General features: G+C 43.6%; 1 protein-coding gene across 1 annotated transcript; it reads right to left on the bottom strand.

Moving 5' to 3' along the window:
- Positions 1-569: 569 nt before the first annotated feature.
- LOC119718996 lies at positions 570-5561 on the bottom strand. Its single transcript, XM_038188368.1, has 2 exons — positions 950-5561; positions 570-592 (listed from the first exon to the last, which is right to left on the bottom strand). The coding sequence occupies exons 1-2, from the start codon at positions 5559-5561 to the stop codon at positions 570-572; spliced, it is 4635 nt and encodes a 1544-aa protein (XP_038044296.1).
- Between the last annotated feature and the right edge of the window lie 8405 nt (positions 5562-13966).

Genomic DNA, 13966 nt, shown 5'->3' with positions numbered 1-13966 from the left:
TTTCACAGCAAACTATTCATACAGCTTCTTGGTTTTGTAACAAATTCTGCTTAATTTTAGATTTACTGAAACAATTCTCGGGTCGTGTTTCTTTTTTATCGGTTTAAACAATATAAGTTGCCCGTTGAAGGGAATCTGTTTCACAACATTTAAATGTATGTGTTTTGAATTGTAATTAACAAGATTCATTTTCTTTCATTCTACATTTAAAGTTCCACCTTGGCTACAACCGCTATACATGTATAACAAGGCCAACTGCTTGAAACCATCCAAGGAAACAAATCTGCATCCGATACAGACTCTTATCCTTGTTATTTAGGCAGGTAATTATTTAGGCAGTGAAATTCTATCAATTAAGCTGGCTCATTCTATCTAATAATCAGCAATTCGATTCATAATTTGTTTGGTAATAAAATCCAAACTCTATTCAATAAACTGGCTAAAATGTCTACCTATTAAGCGCGATTGAAATTGAACTAATTTACAATTAGTGTGTTGATTCGGCTATAATGATCATGATAAAAAGCACAAAATTTACCACTGCCCTCGCGTTACATCTGCAGTGTAATTTAGCTTCTTGCATCGTCATGGCCTAAGTGCAACAGGAACCGACTAGAACATTCATCAGAGGTAATGATTTCGTCAATGGTCACTGGCTTTGTCGTTAAAAAAGGGAATTCGCGTATGGTCTACTCGGTGCTTGTCTGGGGGTTACTCGATGCTAATATTTCCAAACTGTTATTTTCTACGTGGTATGTTTCAAGATTACAGAGTCCTTCATTTTTGTTGAATTTGTTTTTTCTCTTCATGTAAATGTAAACAAGACCACAGATTCCAAGTACAACCATCACAACAACAACAGTAATGACTGCTATTATAGCTGGACCAAGCCCTTTCTTCCCTCCATCTCCCATGCGAGCACAAACAGGGAGATCATTCGTCCACTTACCATCCTCAAGACAGGTCAACCTGGCAGACCCATTCAAGGTGAAGCCATCATCACAAGCCACATCCACGGTGGCATTCACAAAATGCACTGACCCAGAAACCGACCCATTCGCCACATCACCCGGGTAGCCACAGTTGACAATCTTGACAGCACAAACAGGGAGACCAGACGACCACTGACCATCCTCAAGACAGGTCAGTTTGGGAGACCCTTTCAATGTGAAGCCATCATCACAAGCCACATCCACAGTGGCATTCACGAGATACACAGACCCTGACAGCAATCCGTTCTCCACATCACCCGGGTAGCCACAGTTGACAACACAAATGGGGAGGTCAGACGACCACTGACCATCCTCAAGACAGGTCAATCTGGAAAACCCTTTCAAGATGAAGCCATCATCACAAGTTACAGCCACTGTGTAGTTTACGAGATACACAGACCCTGACAGCAACCCGTTCTTCACATCACCCGGGTAGCCACAGTCGACAGCACAAACAGGGAGACCAGACGACCACTGACCATCCTCAAGACAGGTCAATCTTGAAGACCCTTTCAAGGTGAAGCCATCATCACAAGCCACATCCACAGTGGCATTCACGAGATACACAGACCCTGACAGCAATCCGTTCTCCACATCACCCGGGTAGCCACAGTCGACAGCACAAACAGGGAGATCAGACGACCACTGACCATCCTCGAGACAGGTCAATCTGGAAGACCCTTTCAAGGTGAAGCCATCATCACAAGCCACATCCACTGTGGCATTCACGAGATACACAGACCCTGACAGCAATCCGTTCTCCACATCACCCGGGTAGCCACAGTCGACAGCACAAACAGGGAGACCAGACGACCACTGACCATCCTCAAGACAGCTCAATCTGGAAGACCCTTTCAAGATGAAGCCATCATCACAAGCCACATCCACAGTGGCATTCACGAGATACACAGACCCAGACAGCAATCCGTTCTTCACATCACCCGGGTAGCCACAGTCTACAGCACAAACAGGGAGATCAGACGACCACTGACCATCTTCAAGACAGATCAATCTGGAAGACCCTTTCAAGGTGAAGCCATCATCACAAGCCACATCCACAGTGGCATTCACGAGATACACAGACCCTAACAGCAACCCGTTCTCCACATCACCCGGGTAGCCACAGTTAACAGCACAAACAGGGAGATCAGACGACCACTGACCATCTTCAAGACAGGTCAATTTTGATGTCCCTTTCAAGGTGAAGCCATCATCACAAGCCACATCCACAGTGGCATTCACGAAATACACAGACCCTGACAGCAATCCGTTCTCCACATCACCCGGGTAGCCACAACTGACAATCTTGACCAATCCTTTCTGGACTTCAGTTATTGTGACTGTTACCACAAGAGTCTCGTTAGCAAAAGACAGGCTGCCGGTGATTACCGCATCAAAGACACACTCAATGGAATCGCCACACAGATCCTTGATTTCCTGACTCACTAAATTAAGATCAGGAACCTCGAAGGTCGGGGAAAACTCAGGAAGGTAGTAGGTGTTGTAGTCAAATGGGGAGATGTAGGTGAATATTGACTCCTCTGGAGCCACCAACCACTCCAAACCAAACTCATGAATTTCTTTCAGCGAAGAACCAGGCTCAAGAATGGTTCCGTTTGGGAACTGAAGGTCGTCATCTGGGTTTCCGTTCAGGTTTCCAAGAAGTCCTTGAATTTGACCCTGGAACTTAGTGTCCAGTTGAGCGATGAACGACATCATCTCGGTATCAATGTACACGGTTACAGCGATACCAGAATTGAATGCTACGTTGATTTTGTTCATGTTAGAGTTGAAGCGGATTCGAACACCTCTGAGGTGATGAACTTTGACCGGGAGAGAGTCAAGACGCAATGGTTCACCGTCTACAAGAATCAGTGTCTCGTGGATGTTCGACATCTGCACCTGGACTTTGGATGAATCGTTGGTTTGAAAAACAAATGCCGTGTACACAGATGCGTTGGTGTTGCGGTACCTCTCCATACGGGCTTGAAAGGTTAAGTTTTTTACTGCAGATGACGCCATCAGAAATTCCCCGGCTCCGTTGAAGGTGAACTTGTAGCCATCGAAACTTGTCACATGGGGATCCCCAGTGCCCCCAGCCGGGCGAGGTGGTTCGTAATTAGAACAATCATCGGATGGTCTGTACTTGTAGTATTCCTTACAGTTGTTGGAGAGTTTGCACAAGCAAAGCCAGGGAACAACGTCGAACCACTGATGCCAGACTGTATTCCAGTCGCTGGGGCAATAACTGTCGGCTGTTCCTCCCCCTGGGGGACCTACCAGGATATTACCGTCTCTTCCGTAACAACACTGTTGACCTGCTCCAGTTGGCAATGAATTAACAGACCGATAACAGTTCTCAGCACCCGGATGAAAGAAGAAATTCGCAAAATTCGCCTCCTGGAAGTTCAGGTCTCTTTCAACTTGTCTTGTGTTGCAAGGACATGGAGACAGTCCTGTAGGCACAGTATTCTTTAACTGGTACTTTGAAATTTCACAGGTGATCGCAGTAACTATAATTACAGCAGGACCATAATATCTTATGCGCCACAACAAACATCCAATATTTCCTCGTCTTCTCAATCCAGACGGAGTAAGATAAAATGCTGCGAGTGACAAACCATCACTGGTGAGGGATTGAAGGGCTCTTGGATGTATCATCAAACTACCGTTATTTATGGCATGGTTCTTCACTGCGACACCTTCCATCAGGACTGGATTCCCATCACTGTCGTTATCTGTGTCTTGTATCATAACAGTCACATGTGAAACTTCTTCATCAAGACTTCTAGGATCCCAGGAGAACATGATCGGATCATCTGAGGTCAGGTCAATGATGCCATCTCCATACTCAGAATTCACCTGTTGGATTTGAAGGAGTGGTGGCAGATCCTCTTCAGATGCAATGTACACAATGCCGGAGTATGGGAATGATTCACCATCGTCAAGTGATACATAGACAGATGTAAGTCCCTTCTTGTAAAAGATGGGAGTGATACAGACAACATTGTAAGAGTCGGTGCGTTCACCAGAAACAATGACGTCTCCAAATCCAGTGGAAAATTTGCACTTTGCAGCAAGTTGAAAGGACATATCATTAGTTTGCAAGCAGGGAACAGTCATCGTGAAAAGCTCGCCTCCAAGTTCTCGCAAATAGTACGGTATCAAACTCGGCACTTGATTATTGCTTGGGAGAGACAGACCAGCGGCGTAGCCATAGGATTCGTCGTCTTCATACCCGTAGACAATGACGGAGAGGGGTGCTGAATAAGGGTCAATCTGTTCGACGTAGTAGACACCTTCACCCTTTGGAAGTTGAACAGTCAGCGATATGTAACTAGTGTGAGGAACATCGCTTACAAGCACATTTCTGCCGTTGATAGGTAAACTATTAAGATACACATTGTGTCGGGATTCACGTTTCACAATGATATTGATGAAATTAAAGTAACCTCCGGAATCTTCTCCCGAGTGAGGAGGGGTCGTGAATCCAAACACAAACCCAAAGTGTTCTTCTGCAGGAACCTGAATGATGGAGGGGTCGACTGTGATACCATTGATGGACGCCAAATGCTGCATCATCAGAGCTGGTTTGCTTGACGTAACGAGGCCGGAACCAGAAAGACGCCCCTCCCAAAAATCACCCGGTTCCAACGACTGGTGTTCAAGGCCGGGGATTGTGAGATTAGTTTCGTTGAAATAAGCAACAATTCGGTAGATGTTGTCATCGTCACTGCGGGCCGCGGTGTAGATGTGTCTCAGTCCCCAGCTCTTCACGGGTACCAATTGTTCAGTCACCGTGTCACAATATGAACCAGCGTGGCTTGTGCATTCATTGCCACTAAACACAACAACTGGTTTGTCACTCTGAATGATACTTCCCGTTAAATCTACCGAACTCTGACCTTGGATTTGAACGGCTTCTAAGTTATTGACAGCAAATCTCAGCACATCACCTGGACTATAGCTTTGCCCTTCGAAAGTAACAGCTCCTCGTAATATAACCTGGACCAAAGTGAAATCCTCTGTCCCAATTACAGCAAACTGCGAGTTGTGGTCAACTATTGGTCTTGACGTTATCACGACGTATTGCGTGCCGAGATTATTTGTTGGTATACCGAGAAAGCCGTCAGTGGTGTAATCTTGATATATCAGACCGTAAGCAGAAACATCAGAGCTTGCTGAAATTTCCAGCACCTTTTGGCTTCTCTCAGTATTAACCATCACAAGTTCAACTGGTACGTTGGTCCGCATGAATCCACCTGCATCGATCACAAAGGTCTCCTGGAATGGTTCCCCTGCTATTTCGTGCTTGCTGCTGATGGTGACTGTGGTTTGCTGATTACTGAACGCCACCACCAAAATAGACAGCTCCCTGGATGCGAGGTAGCGGTCATCGTAACTATCAATAAATCCAAGAACAAAGTGTTTACCTCTTGATATCCCAGCGCATCGAGGCTGATTGTTACCAGGTAACTGCAGATCCAGAGCTGACACCAGCATTTCTGATAATAGAAAGGCCTTGAAGAGGACCAACCAGAAAATATGTCTCTTCAGTACAGGCTTCATTCTGAGAAAAAGGAAAATATTTCAAGACTTTTAACTACCGAGCAGGCATCCTGGGTTCAAATGAATGAGTGGGGTTGCTAAAAAAAATGTGGGTCGTTTAAACAAGGTTGTTGCCGAAAAGACAAAATCAGAAAAAGCGTCTTTAAGTCATTTTTAGTAATTCTTTTTCCATGCTAGGTATAAATCAGACAGATTCTCAAAATTTGAAGCCGTTATTTTGTGGTCATATTGTGGGCGTGGCCCACGTGTGTAAAGAGGCGGTATACCGGAGAAATTTTCAATTTAGTCTATCTACAATGCTGCCTATGTGGTAAAAAGATGACAATTCTGTATGGAACCACAGACAGTTTTCGGACATTAAAAGTTGGAATATTAGAAATTATCAGTTTAGTGTCGAAATAGGTATAGTCTTTTTGATTGTTTCAGGTAAAATGACGGGATAAATAAATATTTTTCTCACTCCTTTTTTATCACGTCTCAGAAAGAAAACGAACTTTAAAATATATAATTTTTTTTTATACAAGTTGTCATTGATGGCACTATACTAGCAGGCTTTTATACTATGCTAAAAATCTCAAATGACTTAGACTAAACATGTTTAAAAGTGTTTAAACTCTAAGCACTATTTAAATAGTGTAACTTTGAGATTAGAGGATGTGGTCATATTAAGCTTAGGTTATTTTCAAAACAAATAGTGAATAGAAAGGCTTTCTTTCGACCTAAAGTGATAAGGTTTAAAATGCCATAGGAGTTACAGTTGTGCGTGGAACTTCAGGCTAATCACTTTTGAGGGGGCCGTCCGTAAAGTACGTACGCAAAGCGATAATTTTCTTTGAATAAATTGTCAAAATCAATGTACTTTCTCATATGTAATACCTACCAGGACCAGCTCTTATGCATGAAAAATCTTAATAACACTGTAACCTCTTCTTCCCAGCGTCACCAGTACTCCGCCAGCCAACGCCTTTAAAGGTCATCAAACTTCAGCAACATGATAGCGATTGTTTTAATACGGCCCCTCATCAGTTTTGGTCAAGTAGGGCCTAATTGACAATTTTTGTTTCAATTGAACATTATTTTTCGATTGAAAATGCGATGTTTTTTTAAGCATTTTACAGTTCACCCGTCGCAGTGATCGCCATTTTTTTGTGTGTTGCATTTTGTCGTCTTCATCATCGTTTTACTATGGTGGCCCTGAAGGGACATCGCATATCGCAAACGTGTGCGCATACGTATGCGATGTCGCGAAATTTATCGCGAATGTGTGCGCACACGTATGCAATGTCGTGAAACAATTCGCGAATATGTGCGAACACGTATGCGATGTCGCGAAATTTATCGCGAATATGTGCGCACACGTATGCAATGTCGTAAAACAATTCGCGAATATGTGCGCACACGTATGCGATGTTGCGAAATTTATCGCGAATATGTGCGCACACGTATGCGATGTCGCGAAATTTATCGCGAATATGTGCGCACACGTATGCGATGTCGCGAAATTTATCGCGAATATATGCGCACACGTATGCGATGTCGTGAAATTAATCGCGAATATGTGCGCACACGTATGCGATGTCGTGAAACAATTCGCGAATATGTGCGCACACGTATGCGAATTTGTTTGCAATGTCGTGAATTTTATTGCATACCTTGTCGCATGTCACCACTAACTATGAAACTTGACTTTTAAAGTGATGACCCCGGTCAAAAAGAAACTAAAGTACAAAGACAGAAAGAACTGACGACGAGAAACAAGGAAATAATTCACCAATTAATTATATTCATAAACTCAAACTATTTACAATATTTACAAAGATCCGGACTCGTGGATCAAACTTCTCATAATCAATCTCAGTTAGGAGTTTTACTTTCTACTCCAACAACTTAGTCTACAAATTTAATTTTCTTAAGCTTAACTCGTAAATTTCTAAAAATCACAAATCTCTTACTGAGTGTACAACGACACAATTCAAAATCAAATCCAACTGTAGAATATGGCTCTAAAATTCAGCCGTAACTCTTGTTTAAATTCAGCCTTAGCTCCAAAATTCAATTCAAAATTCAGTCCAATCAAATATAACTACTTTGGATCTAGAATCCCACCGTGACTATACCACAATTTAAAATTCACTTCAATCAAATATCAATACTTCTGTTTGGTTCTGATAAAACTGGTTAAATCAAAGTAATCAACCTTTCGGATTAGAACGCTCAATTCGACAATTCAATCACAATTTTGTTCACACTTAATTCCTTCAAACAGCTATATCAACTTCGGTTATATTTCTTATGATTATTCCAAAAACAAAATCACAGCTTTCTGCAAAGTTAAAACTTTACAATTTTAACCGAGGCACTTTCCTTAGTAGAGGGTCTCGTCTCCGTGCACCTTTCCAGCTGACGGGTCAATCGGCACGGGACACACTATGTACAGACTGACATCGTAGTCGTTCTGCAGTCGTTACTATTCATCATGCATGAACCCAACTCGTACTTTGAGGTTTCCGGCCATGGTTATTTCTTCATTATGATGCTTGTGAAGGCTGAGTGTTGCTATGAGCGTGGTCTACAGGACCGGGAAGGTGGCTTTTAGCCTTGCCCAGACTATTTTGGCACTGATTTTGCCAAACTGGCGGATCAGACAAGATCGGTGGCAGATTTCACCGATTTTCTGACGAAAACCTGCTGTATCAGGCGTCTCCTAGCAAGATGGTACCGGTCTCTGTCACACTCAGCTCAGATCTCTCAAATTTGTTGGTGTGTCTTCTCTCTCGATCAGAGAATGCACTCCTCAGAAAACGCACACAACTCTACTTGACAACAACCAACATTCTTTCACACAATACTCACATTCACAGAAACAAACGGACATCAATAACCATGGCCACACGGACAATAATAATTACGTAACCCGACGCACGGCGTTTTAGCAGGTTGACCAAATCAATGACTTAATTTTTAGTGGCTGGAAAAGAAACTACCGGGAAAATGTGCGTACACGATTGGTGAAAAACTTTTGGCATGATCTACTTTACAATACGGGGGTGGCGCGATAGCCGTAGCGCGCGTAATAAATACAATTACGTAACAGAAACGAAGCGAATTAAAAACGATTGTGACATTTTACCCCCTATCGTATGAGAAAATGTTTCCCATTTTCTACGAATTAATATTTACAAGGAGAACTATTTACAAGTTTCGGCTGAGGAAATCCGCTCCTACATTATCACAACCTTTGATGGCAATGATGCGCATTCGGTAGGGTTGGAGAGCAAGAGCCCATCGCATGATGCGTGCATTCGCGACTTTTGCTTTCTGCATGTAAGTTAGCGGTTGGTGATCGGTCTGAACGATAAACGGTTTGCCGTACAGGTAAGTCTGGTATTTCTGAACACCCCAGACTAAGGCCAGACATTCCTTCTCAATCGAGGAATATGCTCGCTCGCGACTTAGCAACTTTCTGCTTGCATATGCTACAGGGAACAATACATCACCATGCTCTTGTAACAAAATCGCACCTATGCCGAGATCTGACGCATCTGTGCGCAAGGTGAATTCTTTTTCAAAGTCAGGCAGCATGAGTATGGGCGCAGTAGCAAGGCACTTCTTTAGCTTGTCAAACGCTAATTGCTGGCTCGCTTCCCAATTGATTTTATTGGGTTCTTTGCTTTTTGTCTTGTCGGTCAAGGGGGCTGCTATCGCTGCATAATTCGGAATGAACTTTCTATAGTAGCCAGATAGTCCTAAAAATGATCGCAGCTGTTTCTTCGTGATTGGCTGAGGTGCATTCTGAATCTTTTCTATCTTGTCCGTTTGCGGTGCTATCATGGAGTTTCCTACAGTGTGCCCAAGATACGCAATGCTGCTCATTCCTATGGAACATTTGCTGGGTCGCGCGGTTAAGCCAGCTTTCCTTAACCTACTGAGCAACGCGGTTAAGACCTTGATGTGTGTTTCCCACGACTGTGTATGGATGAGAATGTCATCTATGTAGTTATCAATGTGCTCTAATCCATTCACGAGAGTTCTCATAATGCGGCTAAACGTTGCCGGCGCGTTAACAAGGCCGAAGGGCATCATTTTGAACTGATATAGGCCGTTCGGAGCAACGAATGCAGTTTTGTCTTTGATTTCAGGATTCATTGGGACTTGCCAGTATCCCTTAGTCAAGTCGATTTTTGTGAAGAAGTGATCTTTTGCCAAACGTGAGAAGATTTGTTCTTGGTTCGGAATAGGCTCTGCATCAAAGACAGTTACCTTATTCAGTTTGCGGAAATCTATGCAAAAGCGATTTGAGCCGTCCGGTTTTTTGACTAACACTATAGGAGATGCATATGGCGATTCCGACTTTTCGATTATGTTCATATGGAGCATGTTTTCAACTTCGGCATTTACAGTATCGATTAACGCGTACGGGAGCGGGTACGGTTTACTGCGTACGGGTTCATCGGATCTGACCTTGATCTCGTGAAACCCTAGGTTTGTTTTACCGGGCAAATCTGTTAAGACATCGCGGAAATTTCCTAGGATGCGTTTTGTCTCTCTTCGTTGTTCGATTGTCAATTTTGGACTTATTTCAACGTCGTCTATGGTTTCGTTCGGTTTTAGTGATGGAAACACGAGAATATCATTATCGAGTTTAGTGTCTGGTACTGGTTCGTCTTTCGAACAGATTTGTTCGCATTCGATAAGTGATACATGGGCGCATTCGAAAATGTGTTCTACTGCGTGTTGAGGATTGTCAGTGATCAGCGAAGTTATTTCAGGACGTGGTATGTACCTCTTGAGTAAGTTCGCGTGGAAGACTTTTGATTTTCCGCAGAGATCGATTCGATAGTCTAACTGACCTACTTTGTCGAGTACTGGGAATGGACCTTTCCACTGGAGTAACAACTTGTTATGATCGGTAGGGAGCAGAAGTAGGACTAAGTCACCTGGTTTGAAACTTCTCATTCGGGCTTTTCGGTTGTAGTAGTGTTTGTTATGATCGGACGATTTCTGTAACGCTTCTTGAGCGATTTTACACGTTTCGTCGATACGCGCGCGTAAATCCAATACGTACTGATAGGTAGTTCTAATTTCATCGTCACCGTTAGCTTTAGAACCTGTCCACAGGTCCTTAAGAATGGACATGGGACCACGTACAGCACGACCGTAAAGTAGCTCAAATGGTGCAAAACCAGTACTTGCTTGGGGTGTGTCGCGGTAAGCGAAGAGTAGTGGACCTATGTATCTGTCCCAATCGCGGGGTCTTTCTGAGCATAAACGCTTCAGCATTTGCTTGAGTACGCCGTTGAAACGCTCTACGAGTCCATTGCACGCAGGATGATAGGGCGTGGTGGTGAGCTGACGCAGTGAGAGTAGGCGACTTATTTCGCGCATGAGATTGGAAGTGAACTGCGCTCCCTGATCAGTTAAGATTTCTCTGGGTATGCCTACGCGAGTGAAAATGTCTACCATGGCTTCGGCAACGGTGGTCGTTTCAATATTTCGCAGTGGGACTGCTTCGGGGTAGCGTGTCGCGTAATCGACTAGTGTGAGAACGTACCGGTTACCTTTCTCTGAGACAGGGTGGATTGGTCCTATGATGTCAATTGCTACGCGCTGGAAGGGCGTGTCAATCACAGGCATTTGACCTAGGGGTACCTTACAAACTCTACCCTTATGAACGGTACGCTGACAGATGTCACATGACCTACAGTACCTAGTCACGTCTGCTTGTACGCCTGGCCAGTAGAAATTACTGAGGACCTTATCTGCCGTTTTCTTGGCACCTTGGTGTCCGCCGAGGATTGAATCGTGCGCAATTTTCATTATGTATTTGCGAAATTTGTGGGGGACCACTAACTGGTTACAAGGTTGACCAAACTCATAGGTAGGTGAGACAAACTTGCGGTACAGCAAATCATCGGACCAAAGGAATTTTGTCATTGACCCAAACCTAGTCGTTCTTTCATCTTTGTTAGCCGCAAGTTCTCTGATTCGGTCGAGAGAAGGATCGTTCTGTTGAGCCGCTTTTAGTTCTTCACTGTCAATTTCGGGGAGTTCTTTAGGCACGTTCAATTTCTTCATTGGTTTCTCACTTTTCAGTTTCTGTGACCTAGTTTCGACGGCACTAGAGAGGATTGGTTCAGGTTTGTCGTGTGCTTCTTGCGAATCATTTTGGCGACGATGCGTTTGTGAATTTTGCCAATTCAAATTTGGATTTCCAGGATCACGTGCACCTACAATGTTACCAATAATGACATCGTATACTGGATTTGGTAAACACAACGCTTCACATGAACCGACGAAATACGGAGTGTTCAAGTTCACTTTGGCGACGGGTGCTTTTCGAATGGTTCTATCCGCGAGAACATAAGTGCGTTCATGCCCTGTCATCTGGTCGTCTTTGACTAAATCTTGCCTAACGACAATACCACTGCATCCACTGTCGCGAAGGATTGTGACTCTTTGTTCATTGACTAAACCTTGTACAACTGGCATAGAACTAGGATTTCTATCTTGACAAGCAGCGCTCATGAGTGGTAAAACATGGCCGCATTCAAGTTTGACATAGCCATCGTGGGAGCAACATGGATCTAGAGAGTTGGGAGGGACCATACATGCTACGGTTTCAAACGCTTGCGACGGTGTTTGGTTCGTTTCGGTTTTTATCGCTGCATCATTTGGTGTTTGCCTGCTTTGCTCCGGTGGACGCGCAGCTAAGCCACTCGGCTCATCTAACACATCTGACAACGCGGACGCTATAATGCTTGCAACTTGGTTGTAGTTCTTGGGTTTGTAGTGACAATTACGTGCAATGTGACCTACTTTGTGGCAAATGAAACATGTTGGGGGAGTACGATTTCCCTCGCGTCCCTTGAAATATTGACTAGTCGGAGTATTTGTTGGCGGATGTGGTTTAAACGGCGGTCTAACATCTGGCTTCCTAGTGTATGTATTTTGCGTAGGTTTCTTCGCACTAGGGGGCACGCCAAAACTGCCATGCGCTTCCGAATACTGCTCGGCGAGTCGTGACATGTCGGAGATTTTACGCGGTTTTCGTTCATTCAAGAATAAGCGTAATTCTTCGCTACAACTGTTCAAAAACTGTTCGCGTAACATAAGGTCTTTGATACCGTCGTAGTTCTTATCTGCCTTATCCATTTCTATCCAGCGAGTGAAAACACAATCTAAGCGGGCCGCGAACTGAGGTGCGGTTTCGCCTTTCTCTGGTCTGGAATCTCTAAATTTCTGCCTGAAACCGATAGCGGTGAGGTGAAATCGTTTCAAGAGTGCGTCTTTTAGTTTTTCATAGTCGTTCGAGTCGTCGGTAGCCAAACGGGAATAAACGTCTAACGCTTTGCCTTGTAAAAGCGCGCTCAAATTTATTGCCCATTCATCGTGTTCCCAACCTTGAGTGGTAGCGTATCTCTCATATCGTTGGATGTATGCGTCGAGATCATCCTGATTTTCATTAAACTTTGGAAGTTTAGGAGCCTTAGCCTTAATGCGTGAGTGAGAGTGACTATGGTGACTAGTTACCGATTCGTCAGCAGTGTGCTCTTCAACGGTTGGCACAGGTTCGCGTTTTAAGGCTTCTAAACGCATGCGCATTTCTAACATTTCCATTTCTTGTTTACGCAGTTCGAACTCTTGTCTCTGCATTTCGCTATCTTGCCTACGCTTTTCGAGTTGAAATACGCGTTCTTCGCGTTTGAGGTTTGCCTGTTCGCGACGTTCTTCACGAATGAAATCAATCAACTCTTGCCCACTCAAAGCACACGCTTCAGATACATTTTTCAACAATTCCACACTCTCTTCCATCCTTACAGTTTCCGGTACCAACTTACCAGGAGACACAAAGCTGGAGCGTATCGCAGCAGAAATGGGGAGGGGATAGCAACACTCAACCTGCACGGATACAACAATACAAAACAAAGTTAAAAAATAGAACATATTTCACAAGTCCAGGCTAACATAATCAATGGCGGTAAGACTGTAGATTCAGTACAACGTATTTTCCTTGCTTCCTTTTTCAGTCTTTTCCTTTTGACTCTTTCTGTCGTTTCCCGGACAAGCCCCCAGAAATGTCACCACTAACTATGAAACTTGACTTTTAAAGTGATGACCCCGGTCAAAAAGAAACTAAAGTACAAAGACAGAAAGAACTGACGACGAGAAACAAGGAAATAATTCACCAATTAATTATATTCATAAACTCAAACTATTTACAATATTTACAAAGATCCGGACTCGTGGATCAAACTTCTCATAATCAATCTCAGTTAGGAGTTTTACTTTCTACTCCAACAACTTAGTCTACAAATTTAATTTTCTTAAGCTTAACTCGTAAATTTCTAAAAATCACAAATCTCTTACTGAGTGTACAACGACACAATTCAAAATCAAATCCAACT

The sequence above is a fragment of the Patiria miniata genome, unplaced genomic scaffold (genome assembly GCF_015706575.1).
Source record: "Patiria miniata isolate m_02_andy unplaced genomic scaffold, ASM1570657v1 HiC_scaffold_13, whole genome shotgun sequence".
Taxonomy (NCBI): Eukaryota; Metazoa; Echinodermata; class Asteroidea; order Valvatida; family Asterinidae; genus Patiria; species Patiria miniata.
Note: the sequence above shows the minus strand (reverse complement) of the source record. Positions and strands in the feature narration are given on the sequence as shown.

Excerpts from the sequence above, each read along its gene's own strand:
- LOC119718996 (XM_038188368.1), bottom strand. The coding sequence starts at position 5,561 with ATGAAGCCTGTACTGAAGAGACATATTTTCTGGTTGGTCCTCTTCAAG. Across the intron at positions 593-949 it reads GTTGACCTGTCTTGAGGATG|GCCATGACGATGCAAGAAGC; the intron begins GTAAGTGGACGA and ends TGTTGCACTTAG.